At 56.8% G+C, this 26979-nt stretch overlaps 10 protein-coding genes across 10 annotated transcripts; 3 read left to right on the top strand and 7 right to left on the bottom strand.

The window, feature by feature from the left end:
• Nucleotides 1–9: 9 nt before the first annotated feature.
• Nucleotides 10–842, bottom strand: J3D65DRAFT_151972 (mediator complex, subunit Med22). Its single transcript, XM_066794095.1, has 4 exons — nt 720–842; nt 606–670; nt 465–533; nt 10–330 (listed from the first exon to the last, which is right to left on the bottom strand). Exons 1-4 carry the CDS (start codon nt 754–756, stop codon nt 157–159), a joined length of 345 nt encoding a protein of 114 aa, XP_066650528.1. The 5' UTR covers nt 757–842; the 3' UTR covers nt 10–156.
• Nucleotides 843–1153: 311 nt separating this feature from the next.
• J3D65DRAFT_672070 (domain found in IF2B/IF5-domain-containing protein) lies at nt 1154–2462 on the bottom strand (the record flags this gene model as incomplete). The annotated part of the gene is made up of 2 exons (XM_066803446.1): nt 1154–2256; nt 2306–2462. The coding sequence occupies 2 exons, from the start codon at nt 2460–2462 to the stop codon at nt 1154–1156; spliced, it is 1260 nt and encodes a 419-aa protein (XP_066650529.1).
• Nucleotides 2463–3621: 1159 nt separating this feature from the next.
• J3D65DRAFT_607360 (uncharacterized protein) lies at nt 3622–4227 on the bottom strand (the record flags this gene model as incomplete). Its single annotated transcript, XM_066798499.1, has 1 exon — nt 3622–4227. One exon carries the CDS (start codon nt 4225–4227, stop codon nt 3622–3624), a length of 606 nt encoding a protein of 201 aa, XP_066650530.1.
• Nucleotides 4228–5830: 1603 nt separating this feature from the next.
• J3D65DRAFT_152095 (uncharacterized protein) lies at nt 5831–7169 on the top strand. Its single transcript, XM_066794096.1, has 3 exons — nt 5831–6029; nt 6082–6155; nt 6211–7169. The coding sequence occupies exons 1-3, from the start codon at nt 5932–5934 to the stop codon at nt 6936–6938; spliced, it is 900 nt and encodes a 299-aa protein (XP_066650531.1). The 5' UTR covers nt 5831–5931; the 3' UTR covers nt 6939–7169.
• Nucleotides 7170–7201: 32 nt separating this feature from the next.
• Nucleotides 7202–8109, bottom strand: J3D65DRAFT_648395 (oxidoreductase; the record flags this gene model as incomplete). The annotated part of the gene is made up of 3 exons (XM_066802388.1): nt 7202–7485; nt 7540–7995; nt 8049–8109. The coding sequence occupies 3 exons, from the start codon at nt 8107–8109 to the stop codon at nt 7202–7204; spliced, it is 801 nt and encodes a 266-aa protein (XP_066650532.1).
• A 4879-nt stretch (nt 8110–12988) lies between these two features.
• On the bottom strand, nt 12989–14622 carry J3D65DRAFT_525738 (putative metallocarboxypeptidase ECM14; the record flags this gene model as incomplete). Its single annotated transcript, XM_066796640.1, has 2 exons — nt 12989–14182; nt 14239–14622. Coding segments are annotated over 2 exons (1578 nt in total), but the record flags the coding sequence as incomplete, so codon positions are not given.
• Nucleotides 14623–14927: 305 nt separating this feature from the next.
• On the top strand, nt 14928–19921 carry J3D65DRAFT_640772 (protein transport protein sec73). Its single transcript, XM_066801826.1, has 3 exons — nt 14928–15727; nt 15784–17088; nt 17140–19921. Exons 1-3 carry the CDS (start codon nt 15343–15345, stop codon nt 19752–19754), a joined length of 4305 nt encoding a protein of 1434 aa, XP_066650534.1. The 5' UTR covers nt 14928–15342; the 3' UTR covers nt 19755–19921.
• A 1855-nt stretch (nt 19922–21776) lies between these two features.
• On the top strand, nt 21777–23225 carry J3D65DRAFT_607366 (mitochondrial uncoupling protein 2; the record flags this gene model as incomplete). Its single annotated transcript, XM_066798500.1, has 6 exons — nt 21777–21840; nt 21906–21953; nt 22006–22175; nt 22217–22412; nt 22507–22945; nt 23060–23225. 6 exons carry the CDS (start codon nt 21777–21779, stop codon nt 23223–23225), a joined length of 1083 nt encoding a protein of 360 aa, XP_066650535.1.
• A 502-nt stretch (nt 23226–23727) lies between these two features.
• Nucleotides 23728–25158, bottom strand: J3D65DRAFT_152250 (twinfilin-1). Its single transcript, XM_066794097.1, has 4 exons — nt 25041–25158; nt 24396–24979; nt 24040–24303; nt 23728–23972 (listed from the first exon to the last, which is right to left on the bottom strand). The coding sequence occupies exons 1-4, from the start codon at nt 25057–25059 to the stop codon at nt 23859–23861; spliced, it is 981 nt and encodes a 326-aa protein (XP_066650536.1). The 5' UTR covers nt 25060–25158; the 3' UTR covers nt 23728–23858.
• A 400-nt stretch (nt 25159–25558) lies between these two features.
• On the bottom strand, nt 25559–26617 carry J3D65DRAFT_152310 (uncharacterized protein). Its single transcript, XM_066794098.1, has one exon. It carries the CDS (start codon nt 26408–26410, stop codon nt 25670–25672), a length of 741 nt encoding a protein of 246 aa, XP_066650537.1. The 5' UTR covers nt 26411–26617; the 3' UTR covers nt 25559–25669.
• Nucleotides 26618–26979: the final 362 nt, after the last annotated feature.

Consider the following 26979-nt stretch of genomic DNA (forward strand, 5'->3'; position numbering starts at 1 on the left):
CCGAATTTGCAAGCCCGTGGAAAAGATCTTGTCAAGCGCCATTCCATTTGTCTAAACACCTCGCCGTCATCAGCCTGTCGTGTGTGTGTCCCTGGGTATCATTTAGTTTCCGCGTCTCACAACGCCGCTCCCACCAGCCAGCCAGCCGGCCAGCGCCTAGAGCATCTCCTTAGCCAGCTGCTCCACCGCCGCCGCAATAGCGCGCGCATCATCTTCCACCTGCGATATCTCCTTCGCTTTGCCGTCCTTGTCGAGGGTATTGAGCTGGCCAAAAAGCCACAGCTCCTGCATTTGGCGCGTGAGGGTGAGGATGTCTTCGGTTGCGCGGATCTGAGACTGCGTAAGCCGGTGCGCTCCAAGTATCTAGCTCATCCCTAGTCCCGATGACCGCTGCCATGTCTTTCGGAACATGGGGTCCTGGCATTCGAATGCCCAAGGCGGGCGGAAGGGCTCAATGTGCGTACCAAGGCGGCCGTCTCCACCTCCATTTGGAACTTTTTGCTCGCGGTTGTGTTGAAGTCTTTGGCATCGGGCTGTGCGATTGGGTCCGGTCAGCAGGTATATCGCGATCGAATTGCCGTGTCGGCATTGGGTGACAGTCGTACGGAAGCAAGAGCGACAATGTTCTCGAATCTCTTGACGAGCGCCGTGGCGAGCTTCATGACACGCTCTGGCTCGACGTTAGCATATGGAAACAATCTCGAGGGAGATGTTTCAACCTTGAAGAGCGGCGGCATTACGTTGAGAAACCTCCATTGTCAGTTGCAAAGTAATTGTGGAAGAGGATCCGCCAGAAGTCGCAAGTTGTAGAGCACTATCGATAAGCCGAGCTCAACAGCTCCGTTTGACGGGGAAGGTTTCGCGAGCCAGCCGCAGCCTCATGCAAGTCATTGTGACGGGACCGTGCAGGTCTCGTCCCCGACATTTTCACATGCAGGTCACGGTACACAATCTGTTTTGAGAGGGAGATATTTGGACTACCGAGAAACTACTGGCGTAGGGATTCCACCGACAGCAGAAACATAAGGAGCGGAGTTGTGCAGGAGCAGAGAAAAGCCAACGACAGCACACCTAGCAATTTGGAATAAGAAACCACTTTTGAACCCATGATCATTCCCTCAAGCCACAGCTTGCAAAACGCATCAAAAGGCAATCACTCATCGTCCGAGTCCTCATCGCTCTCGGCATTCTCAAGCCACTCGATGAACTGCTCAGCCGACTGGCGGACCTTCCTGCTGGTGGCCAGGTCGACGTACTTCTTGCTGGCCTTGCGGCCCCAAGCCTTGAGAGTCTCCTCCGCGATGAGGTCATTGTCATAGAGCTTCATGAGAATGGCCGAGACGGAGCGGATGAGGTTTGGCTTCTCAATGCCGACGAAGCGCTCGATGCCACCGAGGAAAGCCTTTTCGTGCTTGTCCGAGGTAATCATCTTCTTGAGCATGGCGGCACGTCCGTCAATCTGCTTGAGAATGTTGTCGTCAAAGATGGTCTGAGCCAAGACGGCGAGCGTCTTGTACTTGGTCTCAACGCCCAGTTCCTTGGCCTTTAGGTAAATCTCGACGTCCTCGAGCTTGGAGACGCCGCCCTTTTCTCCGGCCGTCTGCTGGATCCAGGTGCCCAGCTGGTCGTAGACGCTAGGGCCGTCTTCGCCCTCATCCTCACCCTCAATGACGAGAGCACGCTTGAGGTCATCAGGAAGGTCCTTGGCACGAGCCTTGACGGCCTCCTCGGAGGTGTCGACGGACCACTGAACCTCCTTGGGCTCAGCAGCTTCAATGTCCTTGGCCTCGGCCTTGATGCGTCGGGTGAGCTCATCATCGCTGCCGGCGTCAACCTCGTAGTCGCCGTTCTCGGGAGAATCGTCATTGCCGCTGTCTCCGTTGCTGCCGCTGTGATCCTCGCCGTCGCCGTTGCGTCCAGCTTCCTTCTTGGCCTTGCGTTCAGCCTTCTTGGTCGACTTGTCCTTCTTGCCCTTCTTGGGCTGGTTCTTCAAGATGAACGAACTGAGCTTGAGGGCGAGGTCAACGTCAGTGCGCTGACCGCAGGCCTTGCAATCGAGGATGATGCGGCCATCCTTGATGTTGACTTCGGTTTCCGGGTTCTTGCACTTCTTGCAAAGAACGAACCTCTGGATGAAACCGTCGAGATAGTCCTGGAGCTTGGAGGCTTCGTGGGCGCCGTTGATGATCCAGCGGTCGTCGCTGGGGTTGATGTTGGTCTGGGCACCGAGCTCGAAACCGAAGTACTTGATGACATCTAGGGAAATGATCAGCTAGTGGTGGGTAGAGCAGAGGGGAAGACATACAGGCAGGGGGACGCGCTAGCTGCTGGGCGACGTTGCTCAAGTTGACAATGACGGTCTTGATGCCGTTGCCCTTGCCCTCAATCTTGGACTGAAGGCGCTCCATCTTGTAGCGGTAGAAGGGGTCGGTGACATCGCGACGGACGTTGAGGTTGGCCATGATGACGGCGGGGTGTCGGAGACAACTTAGCGGAAGTGGCGGGAGACGGGGTGAGTGGTGCGGGGATGGCGAGGCCTGGTGGAAGCCGACAAAGACATGCAGCGGACGCAAGTCTTTGGAGGGTAAAGTTTGGCGGTGATGGTCGGAATGGTGGCAGTTTGCTGTGGTTTCTGCGGGCTAGCCGTTGGTCGAGTGGAATTCGCTACACGGCTTTCGTATGTCGCGAAATGATTGCAGCTTGGGCGGAGGTTCCTGTCTGAAGGCGTTGTCACGGGGCGAATACATATACAGCCGCTGTGTCGAGATTTCTGGGCTGGTGGCTTTGTGGGGTCCCTCGGGCAGAAGTTGACGGACGGGAGCGGTTCAGAGGAGCGGTAACTCCTGGCGGGCGATTGTGGCGGTCGACGTTTGCTGTCCGAGTTTGATGTCGCAAGCCTTGACGAGGGCTAGAGACGGCGGCGTGCGAAGATGGTGGAGGCAGATGGGGTTGTGGCGAGGACGAGTGTGAGTTGTGGTTAAGTAGGTAAGAGAATTTGAGCGCCGGGCCCTCTTCCTTAATAATCTCAGCCGGGCGCCGAGCGGCCGAGTCGACGGGAACCCTCTCAGACCTCACCCGCCTGACACGCCCATCCTTTGACCACGGCCGGTTCTTTGACCACCCTGCCTCCACTTTTTATTTTTTCTTCTCCTCCTACTGAAAGCCCTATACAACAATTGCTCCGACTCAGGCGCCTCCTCCGCAAACCGGCCCCCTCTGAACAAGTTGCCTTTGTCCCATCGACCGATCCACTCGTCGCCGTACCAGTCAGCGCTAGCCTCCTACTCGACAACTGCACGTGGAAAGTTATGGGGTAGCTTCGCGCGCCGTTGCTGCATCAAACGTCATACAACCACTTGCTCGCGGCTGGACGCGGTAGTCATGCAGTTTGAAAAGAGCTTAGGAGCAAACCAATCACGATGCATCTTTAGCACACGCGGAATCCGCAAGAATTGCTTGTATTTTCTAGACTCTCGTTGATGCGACGGCATTGAACCACACAGTCAAGCCCAGCACCCCCGCATAACCCCTCTTTTCCTATTCCGAATTCTGAAGAATCGTGTACATCGTCAGCTTCTCCGCCACTCTCTCGGGCCCTGCATTGAACTAGGCGTGCTTCCGTCATCCAGCCGTCGGTAGGGCCGCAAGTCTTTCCAGCAGCTTGGCTGCAATCCAAGGATGGTACGTTGGCGGGGAGTTGTTGGGGGAGTGAACGCGGTTGGGGCTGGTATCCATGGTCGCTGAACTCTCGCCGTCGTCATCGGTCCACGTGAAGCTTGGAGTAGAGGGACGCGTCGAAGGCGCTGACTTGTCCTCGCAAAGCTCCTCGTCGTCTGCATCGTAGGGGTCGTCGTAGTCGACTTGGTTCTCCATGACGATGCACTCGGTCTCGATATCCGGAAACTCGTCTTCTGCAGTGAGCTCGCAAATGCGCTGAACGAGGCGGTTGTATTCTTCCATTGCAAGGGTCTGGCGGTGCTGCACCATGTCTTTATACTGCTTGAGCGCCAGCGTCAGCTCGGCGTCGTCGTCGCCTGCGACCTTGCCATGTTGGCCATCCCCCGGCGTGGTTTCCAGGACTGCGCCGGTCTGATCAGCCAGTGTCGTTGCGATGGAATGCTCCCAGAGCTTACCCTGACCGTCTTCAGGCTGGCTGACAACTGGCACAACACGCAACCGGATCCAGCGGCTCTGAAAGTCGTCCAGCGATTGGTAAAGGTGCTCCATGGCCAGCGAGGATGAAGTGGTGAGGATGCGAAGGGTGGGGCGCGCCGAACGGAGTTGAACGGCGGTACTGATTATAGAAGCGATGGGCGATATATGATGCCAATTCACACTCGACACCGCAAAGTGAAGTAGTGTGACGGGCGTTACTCGTAAGCAATGTGAACTGTTGCGAAGGGAGACATTTGAAAGAGGCCGGCTAATTCAACAGTAGGATATCGCAGGCGCAGCTTCCTGTATATTCGAGTCCTGCTCAAAGGTCGAGACTTCCCTTCGCCTGTGGGGGCTTCCCTGCGCATGTCTTGCACTGTCGAATCGCGGTGTCTGAGTCGCTGACGCATTCTCTGCTTAAGTGTCTCAGACCTCCGTTAGGGACAAAGAGTGGTGTTTGTCAGGCAGAGCTTGGGCAGAAGCTTGTAAGAGCAGTTGTTTGAACCACAACATTGTCCTGTTGGGGTTATCGCTATGTTGTCGTTCCTGGATGCCGCCTGAGAGCAACCGTTGTCGGAATCGTGGGTCGCCTCGGCCATTAATGCATCATCTTGATTCAAAGGACTGCGGACAAGACTACGTATTATGGAAATGGAAGATGAAGGCATGGAAGGTTGTTTTGATTAGGTGTCGCGCCCATGGGCGGCCGAACGGACGTCCAGGTCACCTGGCTAACTACTTCTACTCTGCGGGCGCTCAGGCACTCAGGCTCGATTCCGCAACACTACGGATATTTGCCGCGTCTTCTCCTCGCCGAGCGGTATTGCCGTCTTGCTCTGCGTATGTACTGGTCGGTCGTCTCCTCATCATCCAGTCCGTGGCTCGCTCCAACGGTCATTGCCCTGGAGCTACCATGGGACTCAACATTCAACGCCCGGTTATGAAAGTCATGGCACGCACGAAAATAAGAGCAGAGAAACGGTCTCGCCAACCAGGGAGCATTCATTCATTGCTCTCCGTAATGAAAAAAGAAAACCTAATGGGGAGCATCGACCGAGAGTTGGGGCAAACAAGAATGACAAAACAGTTCAGGCACGGCTAGGCCGTGCCCTACATCTGCGTCCGGCCCGAGGGTCGAACTCATAACCGCCAGCTTACCGGGTGCGCCTGGCAGAATCATTCACAGTCGAGGAGCGTCATACTGCGCCGCGGCGCCCCAACTCACTGGCGGTTATGGAGGAATGACCGCGTTTTTGACATATATACCAAGACTTTTGCTACCAAGCGTAGGAAATGGTTTGAAACTGGAATACTAGATTCTGAGCCACCTGGTCATTGACCGGATGGTAATCTTCAGGAGCCATTCCATGGCTTTCAAACCGGTGCCGTCTGTTGGGGCAAAATGGGTGCCGAAAGAAACAAGACCTCCTGGCACTACGACTGCGGCTGCGGAGTATTCATTCAACAGCTATGCCTAAGGAGCACCGTATACTGCCATAGCCACGCTCAACAAGTTGCTGTTTATTACTACAGCCAGCCGCAGGAGTCTCGTCTCTTTCGACACCTACTGTGATGGCTGTCCATACCACCCTACTACAACAGAAAAAGCTATCTGAACATTGTTGAACTTGTACCATTGGTCCATTCCCCCAACATACACGCCGTCCCAAGGTCCCACGATCTCACACCGTTCCACGATCTCGGTGTCGCAACGCAGTCAGTATTAATACCCAGACTCCGCTTCGCTCCGCTGGGGAAAATCCACTCCAAGGCAAAATGCTCCCGGCTCTCCTCCCTCTCCTCCCGCCCCACTTCAATAAGTACCACCGCAGAAGTACCATGGCCTCCCCATCTTCCAGTGGAAAGGCGAATGCGTGAGTCTACTCAGTCAAGTAAGTGTGTGATGGCAAAGCTGACAAGAAGTAGCCAAACCCCGAGCGAGTCGTTGGACACCGAGAGCGCGTCTGTCCCCGCTTCTGAGAATGAGACTGTTGTCAAAGGTACCTCCAGGACTCCTGGCGTCGCTTTTTCATTTGCTGACGATCGACTATGAAGACGCGAGCAGCACGGCGCTTGGCTTGTTGGCCCTGCCCGCTGAGCTCAGGCAGAAAATCCTGGGCGAGGTGGTCAGCATTTGCAACATTGACGCCACGGCGGCCGAGGCCATGCTTCAGCTTCCAAGAGACCCAGTGGCGAAGCTCAAGGAGCTCAAGGAGCTCAAGAGAACCGACGTCATCTCCGACCAGGACAAGAAGGAGTACGCCCAGCTGCGTCCGCTTTTTGGCATTTGCTCGACCATTCGCGAAGACATGGGATTCGTTGAGAGAGAATGGCTGCGGAAACGCCCCATGAATCTCGCCGAATTTGAGCATTGGTTGGACAATCCCACCGAAATCGACAGCATTTTCCTCTCCATCAACTCGGAGTCCTTCTTACGCTCTCCTCCGGCGGACTACGAGAATCTCGTGGAGCATCACAAGTTGGAGATTTCCTGTAAGCCGGTGGTCAGCCCACGACAAGTTGACCGGGCCTACTACAAGCGCTGGTCGGACGCGATCCGCCGCCTGCCTCTCCGCCGCTTCGGTCACATCGAGCTGTACGACTTGGACGAAGTACGTTGGAAGAATGTGAAGCAAGACGTCCGGGTGCGCTATTTCCAATCCGACGTTGCAGACCGTTTTCGAACGTATCTCCTGTTGAGGACCAGGTCCCGCAAGATCAGCTCGGTCGTTGTCGTCCGCGATCCCGGACAGAATAATCCATGCGGAGCACAATGCCAGTGACCATGCTGTTGAAGCACGATGCCCGTTCAAAAACGATGTTGGACTTGGAAACAACGTTGGCCCCCGCCTTGTTCGGCTTCGGCTCTGAACATATTTTGATTTGAGGGATATTGAAAGCTGGAGAGACACTGGAGTAAAAAGAAGCAAGAAGGCGGTCTTTGGACATGAGTCCCAAAAGGTTGATTGGAACGGAGAACCTCTACTCAATTGATCACATACCTGATCTCACGATTAGTTCTGTCCCGACTCTCAGCGTGAATCACTTACCCTCCGTCGACAGTCATGGCGTGACCCTGCACAAAACTCGCCTTGGTCGAGCACAGAAACAGCGCTGCATCAGCCACCTCGTACGGCTGCCCCATCCGCTTCATAGGAGCAATGTTAGCAAACGGCAAAATCGCTTGCTTATCCTCCTCCCTGGTCATGATGAATGGAGTTTCGATGACCCCAGGGCAGATGCAATTGACTCTGATTGCGTGGGCAGAGTAATCAATCGCATCAGAGCGCGTCAGCCCTATGACAGCGGCTTTGGATGCGCAGTACGCCGCTAGAAGACTGTTAGCATCTAATTGGGGCATTCGATGGAGAGTGTGGTGCTCACCAGCGTTTGGCCGTCCCACAATGCCCAGCTGGCTAGCAATGTTGACAATCGCGCCTCGCTGCGCCGGCCTCAAGCCGTCGTGGCTAGCCAGCGGCTCCTGGTCCACCATCGTCTTGAGCTGGGCCCTGCTCGTCAGCCAGCAGCCGCGGTAGTTGACGGCATTGACGCGGTCGAATTCCTCAATCGACGTCGTGGTCGAGTCTTTGCCTGGTCCAAGTACACCCGCACAATTCACGCAGTAGTCGAGACGGCTGAATTTCTGCACAACTTGTGCGATGAAGTTGTCGACAAACTCTGACGAGCTGATGTCGCCGGCCAGGGCGAAGACTTGGGACTTGGGAAACTTTTCCTCGACGGACTTTTTGGTGCTCTCCAGCGTTGTTGGGTTGATGTCGGTAATGGCGATCCTCGTGCAACCTGCTTCCGCGAAAGCGTGCGCGGTCGCGTTGCCAATGCCTTGTAGATCATGAGCAGCCGTCCATAGCAGAAAGAACACGGTAGTGACTTGCCAGATCCCGCTGCTCCCGTGACGAGAGCAACACCGGGGAAAAGAGTTTGTGATGCCGCCATTGGCCAGGTTTCTTGAATTTCTGATAATGTGAATCGCAAAGACAGGGAGAGACTTGAGGTGCAGTTGGGAAACGAACGCGAAAGCCACCAAACTGCCCAAGGCAATATTAATACGAGCCTAAACTATCATCATTATGAGATAGCGGGAGTGGGGTTGACCATCCCGCGCCGACGCGACCCGTGTCGAGGTCTGTGAGATAGGTGTGGAGACGGCATCCCGCTTTCTCGTGAGGTCCCGATCTCAACACCAAACAAACAACAACCATCGGCTCGCAATTCCGTCTCCCGCAACTTTTCTGGTCTGAAGAGGGCATGCTGCATCGTGGTTTGTCGTGGCCGATGAATCGCGCCAACGCACAGGAATGGAAAGAAGAATCGACGAACACCGAGGCTGTATCCACTCGCGCTGTTCCGCGTGACAGACGAGCGGAAGCTAGGACGCAGCGCAAGAGCAAGGCAACACTTGAATTCCCCCATCGTCGTCTGTCGCTCGACACCAGCGCTGCTGCGAAACACGGCTCGAGGGTGAGAAGCCTTCACGTCGTCCTCGGTAAACCGGAATACGAAAATTTGACCTGCGTCGCCAACACGTCGAACCACGTGGACAACGAAAAGGTGACGCGTCGAAGTAGTCAAAACAGACGAGTGACAGAAGAATCCGTATGACCGCCAAAGCAGCGACCGGATGGGTTCCTGAAGGCGCAATGCTGTCGCGTTGGGCCGAGGACGTTGTGCAACACCAATACCTGCTGTTGGCTGCGTTGCGTGCGTACTCCTACTCCAACCACAAAAGCGTAGCTCCCATTAGCCGCGGCGGCACACGGGCAGTCGACCATGGCTCAGCGGAGGAGGGCTGTGCCAGGTAACCGGCTAAGCCTGCTTTCCAACCGCCCGCCTGCGAGCAGAGTAGGACGACGGCGGCGACGACAGTGGCGACGTGGACATGACTTTCTAGCTGTAAGGAGTGAGGCAGTCGTCGTGGGCTCGACGCAGCCAAGCTCAAAACAGTAAGGCAACGGGGGGGCCACGCTGACAGCCACTAGCGTTCCTGGAATGCCGTAGCTCGCGGGCTGGCCAGACCGGCCCGGACGTACAATCAGGCCATGTACACACAGAACGGACGCAGTTGTGCGGTTTCACATGTCATGCTGGATGACAGAGAGGTTGCTGACTGCTATAGGCATTTTGGTGGTGGGAAAAGCACGGGGATTTCGCTGTGTGGCCTTGCCAACGGGCCCGGTGTTTGAAAGCCTCGAAGTTGTACAGCACGCACATTCCTCAGCGTTCCCCCTGGAAATTTTACAATGGCGTTTCATGTGCGGCCGTTCTCGCTGGCTGGCTGGCCGGCTGTGCTGTGACTAGGTGAGTGAATACTTGGACAAGGCCGAGCGCAAACATGGTGTGGATTGAGAGCTGGATCGAGCAATCTGGGCCCTTTGACCTCTCCCTACGCCGAACAGCGCTTGGAATGTTTCAGCTTGGTCGGCAGGATCTCCTATTACCCTTTTCGGTTGGACTGGTCAGCTTAAAGTACATGACCTTCCTTGGTCTATCTTTTACTTCCCCTTCTCCGTCCTTCTTTTTCTTCTACCGGCATCACGACTCTACAAGGAAAGAAAGAGAAAAAAAGTCAAAAGACCAACCAAACTCAGCCAACCCTCGTTGAAGCGTCAGACGCTACATCTCCTACTCAGCCCTATCAGACATCCCAGCAGCGTAGGTGCCTGTCAAATCCGTCGACAGCTCCCATGCTGATGAGCTGTGCTGTATCAGGCTTGTTTCCACGGCCCACACCAAACCCAAAACACTAAAGGCCCCAACACCCAATCCACCAAACGCGCTCGCCATCATAGCGGCCTCTCTGCTCTTCTCTCTCCTCCCAAGGCAGGTCCTCAAGGAGACGACGAATCGACCAGCACCCGACCATGTGCTACAACACGATCCGGCACGCATGCGGGTCACGCATCCGCCGCCAGTCGCTGTCCTGCTCGTGCGGCACCAACGGCGGCGACCGCGAGTGCAGTCTGCGCTGCGGGACATGCCATCAATGCGGTCACGCTGCCGGCGGCGTCGCCCCCATGACGCGAATCACGACCAACACTGCCGCGACTGAAACGTCCAAACCGGACCCTGACGACGCTTCTGCGTCTGACGCCGCCGGATCGGCTTCCACCACGGCGACGACTAGCCCCACTGCCTCGTCGCCTACTGCTGCTGCTACTGGGATGCCCAAGCTCTTCCCGGTCTCGGGTGTAGCGGCGGCCGCAGCGGCAATGGCATCGTCGGGGCCCGCGAAGGTTAGGAGTGCCGACGCCCGGTACAGCTATCCCTGAGGGATGTGCTGCCGCCGTGTGCTGTGAGCGTCGTTGCATGGAGTAGCTTGCTCTCCGCAAAACTCTTCGATTCGATGCACCAACTTAACTTCTTTGAGCGAGCTCAAGACTTTTCACTATCTCTCGTTCTACTTCTCGTTCTACTTCTCGTTCTCCTTCTCGTTCTCCTTCTTTTTAGAAATTATTTCGTCGGTTCTCCTCCCTGACTCCTGTATCTCCTTTCCTCATCATCCCCGAAGTCTTCACGACAGAATGAGTACAAGCATGAGCATCACGTTTTACGCCTCCACGATTTTATTTTTTGTTACGCTGAAGAGCTCAGCCAGCCTGTTACAGCCAGTCGTCGCAGCCAGCTGCAGACGACCGAGCAAGTGCGCTGCGCCTGGGCCCCGAGCGAGAACGAGAGACGAGAGATACCAGACGGACGGCCAGAGAGGCGCATATGTGTTCAAGACACTGCGACCCAGAGCCAGGCAGGAGCCGAAAAAGAGATACCAGATTGCTCGAGCTACGATGGGCTGAGTTGTTCGGCCAGACGCGCAAGAGGCAGCCCACTTGCGGTGCTTAGATTAGATCGAATCGCACCAGAAAGAATGCAGACATAGCAATTTCTAATCGTTCATGCAAACAGTGCTGTCGAGTTTACAGTGAACACGCGCAAAGCATATGACTTACAAAGCTCTCGTGGAACTTTCCTCACGTCTCTCCCCCGCCCCGCCCAGTCCCCACCCCAATACTCTCGCTCATCGTCCTCCTCCTTTACCCTCACCCTCACCCTTCCACTTCCCCAACATCGACGATGCCGTCACCCCGTCCGTCCACAATATCATGGACCCTGACGCCCCATCTTGACGCCCCATCCATCGCCTCATACGCCTCCAACGCCTCTGACGCCGCATCGCCACCACCACAACGCCGCCGCCATCAAACTGCCGCACCGCCGCCGCAGACGCCACAGCAACTGTAAATCGCCGCAAGGAATGTGGCGGATGTGGTGGTCATCAGCCACGTCTGCCGTTTGCCGCGATGACGATATGCTGTGCTCTGCTAAGTAGGTGGGATTGGAGGTGGGAGATCGGAGTGGTGGGAGAGTAGCATCCACACGCTCCAACTTGTGGATGCTACATCTGTATGGCATGCCTTGAGTGCCTCGCAAAGAAGTAACTGCGAGCCCGTAGACCACCATGGTTGCAGGTTGGTTGGTTGTGCGCATGCCAGGCGTGCCCAAAAATGGTGGCAGTAGCTGTGTATGCAGAGGCAAGACGGTACCTTGGGGGTGTAGACGTGTGGATCATGGGGTGGATGATGCATGTTCTTGAAGAGCGCGCCGCGTATTGCTACATGTCTGTATATCACCCAAAACACAAGCGTGCTGGACGGGCGAGCTGGAGATCAGACAGCGTGGCCACGACGAGCTCTACTGGAGGTGATTGGGAAAAGATGGCGCCTTTTAGGGCACGCATGTAGAGCAGGGAGAGGAATGAACGATGAATTGAACAGCAGTAACAAAAAAACAGGGATCCTCCACAAATACCCAAGGCCATTCCCATACGCACCAAACAACCACCCCAGCCCACGCATAGCACACAATTCATTCAATCATTCAACACAACCAGCGCTCATTCATTCATTTGGTATAAAGTTATAAAGCAGACTCGCCCGAGCCCAAAAAGCAGCACCTCGCCGAGTCAAAAAAGTTCCTCCAAAGCCTGCATGCATGCAAGGCAGCAGACGCGAAAGCAACGAGACCGCCCAACCAAACGACAAGCAAGATACCACCAACGCCAATCAAAAACAGAGCTGGCGGGCTCTCGCACAGGAAGGGGGGGAAGGGGGCATTATGAGCAAGAAAGTAAACATCATCCGTCGCCGAGCGCAGCATCCAAGTTTTCGTCCCGCAGTCTGCATTACATACAACGCTCGCTTGTTTATAAAGATCCAAAGAACGGTGGGAGCATGCTGCCATGTTTGAGTGACAGCGTCAAAAGAGAAGCCATGAGACGATGCGACCGGCCCGGTAAAACGGACGGGTGGACTGACGCGCCGATGGTGCGATGGCTGCTGCGTGCCAGACGCACTCACCACGCACCCTCTGTTTCGAAACGGGAGCCATCAACAAGCGCAAGAATTGGCCAAGGCGCGCCGGCACGTCTGACAGGGCAGTCGGTGCGTGGAGCAAGAACGCTCCCAGCGCAGGCAGAGACGTGTATGCGTGCTTTTTGTTTTGCGTGTGCGTTTTTTCGTTTCCGCTTTGTCGTTTACGTTGTATGCTTACCTTAGCGGCGCCTTCTGCGCCTAAGCTCCCACGCGCCGGTGGCGTCTACGTCGTCCTCCTCTTCCTTGCGGTCGTCATCGTCGTCGTCGTCGACGTCGTCGTTGTCGCTGTCGTCTTCGCGATCCTCCGTCCTGCTCTCGAATCCCCAGTCCAACGGGCCCTCGACGTCAAGCTCCTCTATCGTGCTGACCTTGGCTAGCGTTGGGCCCGTCTGCGCGATGCCCTCCTTTTGCGGCGGCGGCGTGGCTGCGGATTCGCCGTCATCCGACTGCAGACCCAGCTCACCCAAGAAGAAGCGGCCGAGGTAGAGCACGGCATCGAGAATTTCCTTGCCGGTGGGAACAATGTGCTCCTTGGGCAGCAAAAAGCCATAGCTCCCCGTGTCCCGCAGCTTGATCTGGTAGCTGTAGCGCACGCCGAGCTCGTGGTAAAAGTAGTCGAGCGCCGCGCCGCCGCCCGTTTCGATGCGCGGCAACACCGTTGGCGCGCCGTTTGGCGTTGTCGCCGCGACGACGTTACCCCGACACGCGGACTCGGATTTGTACACGTGCCCAGTCTTACTGATGCGAATAGCTTTGGCGAGGCCCATGCCAACTTCCTCGAGGTTTTCTAGAGTTGGCGGCGTGGCGTCACACGAGTAGCTGTATGGGTACAATACTTGTTGCGAATACGAGTGCAGATCCAGGAATGCGACGAACTCGACATTGTTGTCGGAGGTTTGATTCCTGGCCCACTCGGCGAAACGCTTTGACTCGACACCCTCGAAAGGAGTCTCTCCAGCATAAGACTCGGAGCATGGGTTTCCGCGCGTGGCATCCGCGTCCCAGTGAAACGGATACGAGCGGTCGAGGTCGATTCCGCGGCAAAAGCGGAGAGATGTCGGCTGACGGTTCTTTCTCCAGAGGCGATCCGTCTCCCAGGTGTAAACATAGCCGTCTGGGTTCAGCGTCGGGATGAAGATCCAGTCGTACGCTTCGAGGAGGGCGGTCGTCAGGGACGATTTTCCGTAGCTGGTGATTAGGCTGTAGGCCAGATAGTTGACCGTGGTGGTGCTGATCCATTCCCGAGCGTGGATGCCGCCAGAGACGAGAATGGTTTTGCGCGGAGCCGCATTGCTGGCCGTGTCCTTGTTGTTGGGGTGGACGCCAACGCGCAGAGCTGGGATGTCACGGCCTTCGTAGGTTATGCCAACGTTGATGAGCCGCACGTGGGTGGTAAAGAGCGATTCCATGAGCTTCATCCAAGGAGTAATGACGGAAAGCGGCTGGTAGTCGCGGAAAAAAAGGTTGGTCTGAGCATTCTGGGTGGAGCGGACCTCGTGCGAAAAGGGCTCGCGAGAGGGGATGGCGGAAGGGTCGGTTGCAGGGTAAGAGTCGAAGATTGCTTGGGCGAGGTCGTGGTCGCGCATCAATGGGGCATGGGCGTCTTGGAGAGAGGGCGGGAGGAGTCCGAGCAACGAGGGCACCTGAAGAATTCCGATTGTGAGCAAATGCGCGACGGACGCATGTGGACCAGACTCACAACGTCCTTGGCGACGCGAATGTCGACCCAGTTGTCATTGAACTCCCACACGTCGAGGAACAAGGTCGCCGAGGCATCGGCAAGCTTGCGGGCCTCGTACTCGGTGGTTAGGTTGAACCTAAGCACCATGTCGTCGCCATAGCGTGCTAGGACCTTGGGCGGCGGGGCGACTCGACCCTTGGACGGCTTCGATGGGGTGCCAGTGTTGAGCGGCTCCGAGGTCCGCCAGAGCGATTGGATGACGAAATCGGACAGTTTGCGCCATGGCGGGCGGGCGTCGCGGGGCTCAGAGGGCGAGTAGGAATAGCGGTCGTAGTGCTGGGGACTTGCGAGAGCGAGAGAGTTGACGGCGAGGGCGAGGGCTGCGTATGTGGTGGCACGCATGATGATGTCGGGTGGAGGAGTGCGACGACGAGGACATGAGAGTGCCGGTGGGTGTTGACGTTGACTGATGAAGCTCTGACATGACTGAGCAACAGAACTGGGGCCAAGCACCACTACAGGTACCCAAAAGTCACTCGCGGTATAAGCTGATGTGGTCTTCGGGTGCAACGCTGCCCGAGAGGCGGAATCGCTTTAGCGGATGCTGATGCTGATGAATTGCTAATGCTAATGTATCTGCCGTCTCGACTGGACTGTACATGCTACTCGCTCCCTTCCCTTCCCTTCCCTTCCCTTTCCTCTCCTCTACCTCACCATACATACACCCACCTCCCGCCCAACTCGACACTCTCTGCTACATCCCGTACACCGTACACACTCGTCGTCCACCGCCGTCGCTCGTTGGGTCAACAGCCTCACTCCGCCTGTCCCGACTCCGACTCCGACTCGCGACCACGCGCTCCCCTGCCCCCGCTGTTCCGCTCCTGGTTCTGCCCCCCTGAAGCGCTGGCCGCGTTGCATCACCGACTCAGCACTCAGCCTTACGGGGCCCACAGCCTGGCTTGACAGATCCCAATTCGCACGCGGTCCCCTGGTTTCGCACCTCACTCCTCGTCGACAATCCGCCTCCTCGACACTACCCGCCGCCTCCGCACTCGTCGTGCTACCGTGCCAATGCCGCCGACCTGACCCTGCGACCCTCCATCCTCTGCCGCCATCGCCATGCCGCTGCGAGGCCTACGCCCGGGCAAGAGCGAAAAGGACCTCAAGCGCCGCAGTACCCTCGACCCAGCTTCTCTCTTCAAACGCTCCGACCCCGCCTCGCGCATCCACTCGGCCGAAAACCTCCCCTCGTCTGATCGTGGCATCAAGTCCAGCGATGGCATCCGCCCTGCCCTCCACCCGCGCCCTTCGCTGCCCGAAGGCGAAGTCCAACGCCCCATTTCGCCGCCTGTCCAGGACCACAACCCCATGACGCGCCGCTTCAGCATGCTGAGGTCTCGCCATGCCTCAGACCCGCAATTGCGCCAAAAGGCCAAAGACCACAAGGCCGCTGCACAAGCTACCGACGTCCCCCCGGTTCCCCCGGTCCCTCCCTTGCCAGCAGGTATGCCAGCGCGTGCTAGCCACATGGAAACAAACTAACAGCCTTGTCCTCAACAGCTCCGGCAATCATCACCACCGCACCCACCGTGGACATGAATCCGGATCCTCCGCCCAAGAAGAAGACCAAGTTCCCCACGTTCAAATCGCGCCTATCGACCTTCGACGTCATACCTGGCGCGTCTCCGCGAAAGTCGCTCGAGCGCAAACGCAGTGCCGAGTTTGCTCGCGGCGAACAACACCACTCACGACCCAGCCACGATGATCCGCGAAGGCTATCGACTTCGAGGGCCCGAGATGCTCCTGCAACGAATGGCGACGACACACACGCTGGAAAGGGGACCGGGTCTGCGGGCAGGCTGTCGGACTCGTCGCGTTCTGACGGGAGCTACGGAGACCATGGCCCATTCGGATTTGGCAAAAGACCACAGCTGACCTCGACGTCGAGCATCTTCAGATTACCAAGAAGAAACAAGGACCAAAATCGGAAGTCTCTTTTCCCGCTGCCAGTCAAGATTCCCGCGCCGCCCGAGTTTCCGGACACTGCCCCTGCGACTCCGCGCGCATCCACAAGCGGCGCTAGCTATCGATCTCTGCACCACTCTCCCAACGGGACGTACAGCCCTCCATTGACCGCCGTGCATCGATCCAACACTGATGGGAGCGCTCATCCCGGCCAATCCCCTTCGCATTCCGCGCTCGCTTCTGTGGTCAATGCCAGCGAACAAACGCTGAATCGTAATGATTCGACCACGTCAGCGCGCTCTGCCAGGTCGTCACCTTCATTGGCCCCACCTGCGCGATTGAATCGTCGTGGACGTTCGTCGACAATGGGGTCGCTAGGAGGTAAGTCTGATGGGGACGACTCTCCCACGCCGCCATTGGGCCAGACCGGACGAAGTTCTACGTCTACCACCGGGCGCACTAGCTTCAGCAACCTCTTCAGTCTTGGCAAACTTCGACACAACACCGAACCACACTCACCACGCCATGGATCACCAGGTCATCACGGTCCCTCCGGAAGAGGTTCTCACTCGACGTCCCTCAATATCAGCCGAGAAGCCCTGGATATCCCCCCTCGCGAAGAAGGCGAAGCGCCAGGAAGATATCTCGAACGCCTCGAACAGCGGATAGATCGAAGTTTGATAGCTGCCATCATGGCCCAGAGTGGAGACGAATTCTCGTCTGCGGTTCTGCGCAGCTATATGCGGAGATTCATGTTCTTCGGGGACCCCATTGACATGGCACTGAGAAAACTCCTCATGGAAGTGACGTTGCCAAAGGAAACGCAGCAAATTGACAGGGTGCTTCAAGGATTTGCTGACAGATATCACGAATGCAACCCTGGCATCTTCGTCTCTCCGGGTAAGCTTCAGTGCAGCAATTCATTGAGCATTGCTAACCTACTATGCGCAGAGGAGGCATATTTCATCTCGTTTTCGATCGTCCTCCTCAACTCAGACTTTTTCAACCCAAATAACAAGCGCAAGATGCAAAAGCTCGACTACATCAAGAATTGCAACGGTTCAAACGCTTCCGAAGTCAACGAGGACGTCCTTGCCACGCTATACGACAACATTGTTTACACCCAATTTATTCACATTGATGACGAGGTCGACCTACGGAGCTTGGCGACGCGGAGAAACAAGAAAAATCTTATCAAGCACGCAGTTCAAGACCCGGTCAAAAAGGCGCAAAAAGAACCAATTGATCCATACACGCTCATCTTCGAAAACAAGTTAGACGTGTTGCGACCACCCATCAAGGACGTCATGCAGTTCGAAGATCCCTACAGTTACCGGGGGACAGCTCAGACGTTGGACCTCAAAATGCTTCACAGGACCTTTGCAAGATATGGCGTTATTCAAATCATGTCGGCCAGATCACGGCCCGATGCCTTTATGTCACCGACAACGATTGAAAATCCGGACGGAGCTCAGGCTGGTGTCGTAGAGATGCCAGTCACAAAAGTCGGCATTCTGTGGCGAAAAGACACGAAGAGGAGAGCAGCAAGGTCACCATGGCAAGAATGGGGAGCCGTCCTGACAAGATCCGGTCTTTCATTTTTCAAAAACGCAGCATGGGCAAAGAGTTTGATCCACCAGCACGAGGCGCACGAGCAAAAGAGCCAAGGCGGTGCTCCCGTCATCTTCAAGCCGCCCGTTCCCGAGTTCAAGGCCGATTTTGCCATCCCGATGGACCAGTGTGTAGCCGCCCTCGACAATAGTTACAGGAAGCACAAGCACGCTTTCGCCATCTTCGCTAAGGGCGGGGCGGAGGAGGTCTTTTTGGCTGACAACGAGGCGGAGATGAATGACTGGCTGGCGAAACTAAACTACACGGCAGCTTTTGAAACAGCTGGGATCCGGCCGCGAGTGCTGACTGGTAGCAACTACGAAGGACAAAGGGCGCGAGCAATCCGCTCGTCTCATTCGTCAATAGGCCTGCAGACACCCACAGGAGACGTTACTATTACGAGCGGGAAGATTGATAACCAGTTCGCACAAGAGATTGCCAAAGCAAGGAGAGTCAACATCCAACGCAAGGTCGAAGAAACGGAAGACAAGCTAGGAGCAGCAGTGAAGCAACTCGACAACCGTCTCCGAGACGCGCGGCACCTGCAGGTCATGGCACCCATTCAGCCAAGGACGAGGGAACATGTCATGCATGCCGCTAGCAAAATGTCGGCGAAGCTCAAGTGGATCCGCATCGAGATTTGTCGCATGAAGGCACATCGGGACATATTGATCATGGACTTGGACGAAGAGAAGCGGTCTGCGGGAGAACCTGCACCTCAGGAAGTCGTTCCTGCAGCGCCAAACTCGTCTGGCTCGTCACCGACAATACAAGGCCCGAAACCAATACAAACCGGACTCAAACGGCTTGGCTCCAGAGCAAGTGCCTCGACAACTAGACCGATTTCGCCTTCGAATTTGCGCCCCGGCACTGCTGGATCGGAGCAAAACGACGACGATGTCTTCACCACGCCTCCAGAAACATCTCAAAATAGCTCAGGCTTCCCGCAGAACGGGTGGGGAATCCCAGCCATAAGCCTCGACGTTCCCCCTGCAGACCAGACCAACGGCCTCGAGCACCGACCATCTGTTTCCACAATTGATGATGAGCGATCAGAGCTGTCGTCAGATACGGGGTCAAGGCATCGCCGCCCCAGTACATCCGATGCCGATAAGCACGGCTTGGATGGTGCTAGACCGTCGACTCCGAACCCCAACGCCGAAACTCCCCAGAGACCCACTACTTCTGGCACACCCGAGTCTCGCAACAAAGTGCGCCGATCTCTTCACCGGACGCTCCGCGACACGCACAGTAGCTCGAACACTCCCGGCCACCGGCGGTCTGGCAAAGGCAAAGACTCTTCTTCCACCATCATGTCTGACGACACGTCGGCCACCTCACCCACTTCCCCCGAAGTCCTCCCTCGCGCGCACCACTCGTTTACAGTCCATGGGAAAAAGGCCTCAGTCGTTACGTTTGGGGCTGAGTGGCAGAATTTGTCTGCCGAAGAACGCCTCAAGCTGCGGAAAGCCACGCTGGAAGACGGTACGATGAGCGGTGGTAGCGGACGGGCCGTTGGCTCCGAAGGGCGAAGCGGAAGCAGCGGGACGGGCTTCCGCCAGCGTGCTGCCAGCACCAACTCAGCTGCCGACACCATCCGCAACCAGCTCGTCCGAGAACGCAGTCTGAGCGAAACCATGGCCGAAGCCGACGCTCCCGCAGGTGTGGCGATCAAGCCATTGCCGTCGGACATTAGGTGGAACGAGGACGCCGTCTCAAAAGGCATGACGGACTCGGGCATGGGTGGCGAAGAGGATAGTCTCAGTCCGACAGCGACAGCGGACTCTGTCAAAGAGCGAAAAAGACGCGAGAAGGAGTGGGAGAGGGCAATTGAGGCGAGCGGAGACGAAGACGAGGATGAAGATTGCGGCAGGCCTGGGTGTCACGATCCCAAGGCAGAGCAGAATCAGCAGCAGAGCCAGGCACCTCAGGTCGTTCTTGCTGGCGAGGCGTAGCGTGTCGATTGCTCGTGCTATTTCGGCGCTCTGGCCAAATTCTTTCTTTTGTGCTTTGGGGATTTTTCCACGGCAGGCGTTTTGATTTTTCTCTCTTGGTCGTATTATCATTCCCCTTTGTTGCTCATCTCTACTGTCTAGGCTTTTTTTTTTTTTTTTTTTTTTTTCATTACCTTCGGCTCTCCCTCTACTCAAACGTCGTCTGATGCTGCTGGCTTTCTTTTGTCGTCGGATTGGTTGGACCGGGATGGACTGGACTGGTTGGGGCGGAACTGATTGCCCGAATTGGGGCCCTCTCTTACACGTCTCTTGTCTTTTATTCGCGCGCAGAGGGCACTGGAAGCATTGCTGGCTTTGTTGCCAGCCGGGTTGGACGCGACGGGGGGCTGGGATCAAGATACCTGGAAGCAGCGTGGTTGGTGGTTGGGGGGTTTTTAGGCTTTCTCTTTTGATTCTTTTGATGGCTTCACAAGGGGGAGGAGGAGTGGTTTAGCAGGCCAGGCGGTGACTGGCACTCTCTTTTTCCGTCGTCCACCTACCTACTGGTGCTACTACGTTTTATACCTTACTCTTGAGTAGATGGAGTCTGCTTCTATTGTCTCAGATTGGCTCGGCATTTGATGGTGATGAATGCGAAGGTAGAATAGCTGGTTGTAGACTCGTCGTTGTCGTCGGGAGAGATCGGGCCAGAGGAAGCAGAAAAGGCCAAGGCGGCGGATGCGGGGCAGCTCAAGCCCAGGAAGCCCGCCTCAGATCCGGGGACAGCGTCCGTGCATTTTCCTCACAACAGCCAGACGTCATCTTCACATGTCGACCTCACTGCACTCGTTCAACCGTCAGGGCGTCAACATTCTTCCTCCATTCGTCTCTGCATCGCCGAGAAGAGCCCATTGCCATGCTGCTCTGCCACCACCGAGTCAGACGACACCTCTTTGCTCACGAGCCACGAACTTGCGGCTTGGGCGTTGAGCCGGCAGACATGGCTTTTCGGGAAGACGGACGGAGCCGGCAGTAGTGCTTCAGTTCCGTCTGGGATGCTTCTCGGTCAGGTCCATGTGGGGACCAAGGACCTGATGAATCACTGATTGACATCCGCTCGTCCATTTGACTCAACATGGTGGACAGAGTCGAGCGTCGACTGCGTTGGTGGAGTCAGGTCAAGCTCCCGCTGAAGACCTCTCCTTTGCCGAACGCAGCTCCATTGCTGTTTAGCTCGATCCGTCGTCCGTCAATTCACCATCCAACCAACCACCATCTCGACGTCCCGCAGGTGTATCAGGTTAGGCTTGGTCTTGGTATGGCCCAGGACCACGCCCATCCCAGCACGCGCGCGTGCCCACGCTCGCCGAGGCCGACCGAGGCTCTTCGTCCCCCTCCAACCTACCCACCCGCCCAGCCAGAAGCGGCGCTGCCGCGCTCTGCCCTGGGATTGGCGCGCTCGGTCTAAGGGTAAGGTTTGAGAGGACCTGACCTGGCTGGCTCAGAGCCTCGCGCGTCCCCCGGCCGGCCGGCTACTCCCTCAGCCCAGCTCTCTTGTCGGCCGTCCGTTTTTTTCGGCTTGCTTCCCATGGTCGAGGGGCTGAGGCTGACACTTCTGCAACTCCTTTTCTCTGTTTAGTACTTTTCGTCCCTGTTACTCTTCTTCAACAACGCTCACTCTCGCCGGGAGAAGCTTTCCTGTTGCGCTGCTTGTTTGAATCGACGGCTAAGACCAAAGTATACCGCCCCACGTACCTTAACCGTGCCAAGCTCTAGCTTGTGATCCTACGCGCGACCTACCTACCGAGCCAAGGGGGGGAGCAGGAAACAAAGAGCACTCGAGCCCAAGCGAGCATTCTGGAAAGAGAATCGCAAACCGCAAAAGCTTTCTACGGCGGTCTTCGAACATTATCCTGGTGTCGAGCACGACGAGCGCGTCAGCCTAGCATCTGCGGCTAGCAAGCAACCCACTTACTTCCTCACCGCGCGGAGCACGACCAAGGCCATATCAAGGAGGCTGTCTGGCATACGCGACTGGCAAACATGTCAGCAAAGAATGTGAAGGGGCCAAACGGCAAGAAGCCGTCGGCGGCGACCAACTTGATCGGTATGCTCACTTAGTTGAAGAACTGGGGAATATCTGCAGAATGGAGGGCTGATGTTTGGACACAGCGGGCGGTGGAGCAGGCATGATGGAGGCGCTTGCATGTCATCCTCTTGGTAAGTGGGAAAGCTTTCTGTTTGCCGGAAAATACAACTGATGGCCATACAGACACGATCAAAGTGCGCATGCAGCTCTCGCGAAGAGGAAGAGCTCCAGGGGTGAGTGTTGCCCAAGTTTCCAGTCAAGCATTTTCCCAGAGTCCTTCTCTTGGAGGCTCCACCAAAAGCCGTGCCCAAGTTCCCCTGAACAGCACACTCCAACTTCAACAAATCCATCCAGTCAGTGTCCGGAGAACCATACTGAATTCTACTTTTGCTAGACGAAAGCTCGCGGCTTCCTCCGCACCGGTGCCGACATTGTCAAGCGGGAAACGCCCCTCGGTCTGTACAAGGGTCTCGGTGCCGTCCTGACGGGCATCGTTCCCAAAATGGCGATTCGCTTCACCAGCTACGAATGGTACAAGCAGCTGCTCGCGGGCAAAGACGGCTCCGTCAGCGGACAGGCGACGTTCATCGGTACGTGCAGTCCCAAAGCCCCTCCACATCAAAGCAAAAGGGAAGAAAAAGGGAAAAGAATGGACAAAAAAGCTAACTCGCACGCCTGCACCAGCCGGCCTCTCCGCCGGCGTCACCGAAGCCGTCGCCGTCGTCACGCCCATGGAAGTCGTCAAAATCCGGCTGCAGGCCCAACACCACAGCATGGCGGACCCGCTCGACATACCCAAGTACCGCAACGCGGCGCACGCGCTGTACACGGTGGTGCGCGAGGAGGGCGCGGCGGCGCTGTACCGCGGCGTGTCGCTGACGGCGCTGCGCCAGGGCTCCAACCAGGCTGTCAACTTCACCGCCTACTCCGAGTTCCGCGCCGCGCTGCAGAGCTGGCAGGGCAAGACCGACCTGCCCGGCTGGCAGACGGCCGCCATTGGCCTCGTCAGCGGCGCCATGGGCCCCCTGAGCAATGCCCCGATCGATACGATTAAGACGCGTTTGCAGAAGACGCCGGCGGAGGAGGGCGAGACGGCGCTTGGCCGCATTGTCAAGATTGGGAAGTATGTGCTTGACCGCTTGATTGTTTCCCCCTCCCTCCCTCCCTCCCTCCCTCCATCCTCTGTGTAGTCTTGTGTGCTTCGCGGACATTTGGCTGACGACGTCGTCGCGCGCAGGGACATGTGGAAGCAAGAAGGCACGCGCTCCTTCTACAAGGGCATCACGCCGCGCATCATGCGCGTGGCGCCGGGCCAGGCCGTCACGTTCACCGTGTACGAGTATCTCAAGAACATCCTCGAGCGCGGGAGGGACTACATTCCCGGCGGGAGCTACGAGGAGTGAGGAGGTGGTGAGGAAGCACTGGGAAAGGTGGTCAGGGGAGGGGCGAGGGCGAATGTGGCTGTGGTAGAGGGGGTGGGAGGATGGAGGATAGGTGTAGGCGCGGCGCTTGTTGTGGTACGTGCCATGGGTGCTTGAGAGAGTGGCAGGAGTACCTACAGTACTAGCATTGAAGCGGAACAGAGCAGAGCAGAGCGAGAGATGCAAGTGCCTTCTAATTTCCTTCGCGCCGGAGCAGCAGCATATGTCGTGGGTGCGTATGTAGATAGATACTTTCAGGTGCTTTAAGGGGCCAGAGAGCGCGCAGCAACATGCTGCCACGCGTTTGAAGCTTCCCATCTTTTCTCTCGTCTCTTGTGCCTCTGTTGGCGTCATCTGTCTCTGCTATCTCAGAGATTCTTCTTTCTTCGTCTCGTTTGATGGCGGTCTCCTTGCCACTCCTGCGTGTCTGACGGCGAGTCCAAATTCAAACCCTGGTCCCGGCGGCGTCTTCATCCGCATTCAAAAGCCTGCTTCATTTGCAGATCTACAACTCTGCCGCGCTTCCCTGCACCAGAAAAAGATCCGCCTTTGCGCCATGCTGTACTCACTGCTGCCCCGGTTCAGGCCACGGCGCGAGAAAGTGAGAGGTCTACCTTAGCGCCTGCCCGGCCTCTTCGGCTTAGCAAAGCCCGTCTTCTTCTCCTCTTTGGGCGCAAACTCCTCGTCGATGGCCTCGGGGCCAATATCCTCGGGACTGGTGAACTCGAGCTAGACACGCGCGTGCTCGTCAGCCGCCGACAATGCAGCATTACAAAACAAGATGGGAGAAACTCACGCGTTTGGCAATCGGCAGCTCCGCCGTCGTTTCCGCGAGCGAGACGACGAAGCCGCGCGATGCGGCGTAGACCATGCGTTCTTTGACCTTGGACGTGCCCGGGCAGGTGTAGATGAAGAGAATGGGCGCCGCGCCCGAGTCGGTCTTGTGCCGGTAGAAGGAGTAGCGCGGCTCGTCGGCGGCGATGGACGTGGAGAGGGCGGCGGCGGTGCAGCCGGCTGTTGCGGACACGAGCGTGATGGTTTCGGTAGGCACGTCGATTTTCTGTCAGGGGTAATCGTGTGAGTGAGGTCTGCGTGTGGCCGCGGTCTCCTGGTTGGCAGTCCCGCGTCAGGGGTAGGTGGAGGAGTACGCACCAATTGCACCAGGTTTTCGTCCTTGCCCTCGTCCTTGAGCCCCTCGAGCGCTTCCACAACCCCCTCGTCGACCCGCATGCTCAGATGCCCACTCGTCTGGACCCGCCGCGCCCCCGTGCCGCCGCTCTCCTGCGCCTCGGCCTCCTTGATGCCCTGCAAGTCCTGCTCCTCCTGCGTCAGCGGCTGCTCGCCCGCAACGTGCGCCTCGTGGCGCTGCCAGCCCTCGGCCGTCAGCTCCTCCGCTGTCGTCGCGAAGACCTGCTCCTCGAACTTTTCGCTGCCCAGCTCGCGCACCAGCGTCAGCCGCGTGCTGGCGAAGAGCATCTTCTGCCGCACCGGCGCCGCGTCGGGCACATAGGTTACGGCGACGAAGCGCGAGGGCGAGCGCCGCAGCAGAATGTAGAGCGCCGCGTTGGGCTTGAGGTGCGGCGCCAGCAGCGCCAGGTCGGCGTGGAAGTCGGACGGCGATTGCGAGGCGATGGTGTCGAGGGGGACCAGCGATTCGTCGGCGATGGTGGCCAGCAGGAAGCGCGAGGACTCGTCGTTGACGAGCGTCTGGAAGGCGCTGTGGAGCTCGGTGGAGGCTGTTGGTCATCGTGGTGGTTAGCGGGGCAGAACAATGGGATGGAGGTGTGCGGTATTGACCTGAGATTCCGGACTGCATGATGAAACTTGGTAAGAGGTGTGGAAGACGATTGATGGGAGAAGCCCGGGGATTGGGCTGTGGTAGTGGTTGTTTATGTAGGTGGGTTGTTGTAGCTCCTGATGCCTGCGCTGACGTCGCGGGGCGCCCCGCTGCCGCTGACGAGGGGCAGAGCTCCGCAGCCTCGACACCACATTCGTAGACTTCACACCTTCAACACTCTGCAACTACATCCACCAGGCAACCAAATCAACACTTCCGTCACTGGTCATCACGTCTCTCTCATTGCGCAATGCAATTTGAAATTCATCTTCAAGTTTTCTTTCATTAAGCACACGCTGCAAGACACGCCGGCCTTTTTCCTGAACGAGCCGAGGATGCACGAAGAACAAGACATCTTGAGATTGCATGAAGAGACAGAAGATTGTTCGAATCCCTGGAGGCCGCGTGTCAAACGCTCGTTCGGAATCCCTTGCCAACGCCTTCCTGTCCCAAAGGAACCATTCGGGGACGGAAACTCCATTGCTGAGTATTACTCGTTCCGCCAACTCGAGAGATTACTCGCGCAAAGGATAGCTGCAAATTCATCAGCATTGTTGCCTCGAAATAGACTTTCAACGTTCGACAAGACTTACAGAAACAGCCAATGCATACTACCGTAGAAATGCACCAAAATCATCGCATGCATGCCAGAATCAAGGCTTTCGATCCAGAAAGACCAGTCGCCACTGTCCATGAGGACCCTAACATAGAGGATGAATGTGGTCCAGATGTAAGACGCGGTGGCCATCTCTTTGCCAAGGGTATTTCTGCTCTTTCCTGGCGGTGGGAATTCGGTGATGTATATTTGGGCGGCCACCAAAAGTAAAGAGCAAAGTAGGAGAAGAGAGCGGAAGATGATCTTGTTCCTTCTAGCCCGTCTTTCCTCTCTTTCGATCTTCGCATCCAGGAGTTCCCTTGCCGTGTTCACGACGGGCCGGCGTTGGGACATTCGCTTTCGGAGTGCGGGCGGAGGCGCTGCAGGCGATGGTCTGGTGAGTTCAATGTCGCACCACTTGCCAGATTCGAGATCCCCGGGGGTCGCAGAGTTTGGCGCTGGATTGTGGCCGTCGATGGCCTGGGCCTTCCTCGCGGGAGAAAAGAAGCGCATTTCGAAAACGCGGTCTTGAGACGAAGTGTGAGACCGAGGCCAAAGGAGGGATATGAGAGAAAGAAAAGAGGAGGGCACAGCCTGGGGCGGCATATAAGTTTGTCCTTTGGCTCGTTGACCTTTGGAAGTGAGGGGTCTACACAGGTTTCCCCATTGCACTGTACCAGCAAATGCGACTTCGCTGGAGACGATGTCGAACAGAGGATGGATGCCAGGGACCATGATTGAGGATGCCGAGCTTTCAGCGCAAAAAAACTCACCGAGAAAGAACGATCCAACGAGAAACACAACAAGGCTTGTGGTCAGTCATCAGAAGAAGGTTGAGACATCGATGGTTGACACTTTGATAGGAAACCTCACAGAAGAATCGACAAGGACAACAGACATCAAGGGGTTGCCTGAACCGAAAATCAACGTTCCCCATGCTGTTCCACGTTTGGGTCAAACCGCCCTGTCATCTCCTGGTTTCCACTCCATTCCCTTCTGCTGGTGCCAAACAGCAAAACCGAACGATGATGGATCATGGAGCCTCCCAAGGAGCACGAGGAGCATGAATGCTTGTGATATCATGTCACGGTGCCACGTGAATGCTCCCTGCGCGTCATAGCGTGTCCACTCGAGTGCTCCTCGTGCAGAATGGAAGGGCACTGTCCCTTAGGCATGTGTCATAGCGTCTTCACGTGGATGCTGCCTGTGCGCTCACTTTCTCTTATAAAAGAAGGGCAAAGTCCTTCTTCTCAATCTCTAATTCCGGCGTTCGACGGCGCTGCCAAGGAAGGGTCTGCCTTTTT

Source organism: Phyllosticta citribraziliensis (genome assembly GCF_038025025.1).
Source record: "Phyllosticta citribraziliensis strain CPC 17464 chromosome Unknown J3D65scaffold_14, whole genome shotgun sequence".
NCBI lineage: Eukaryota > Fungi > Ascomycota > Dothideomycetes > Botryosphaeriales > Phyllostictaceae > Phyllosticta > Phyllosticta citribraziliensis.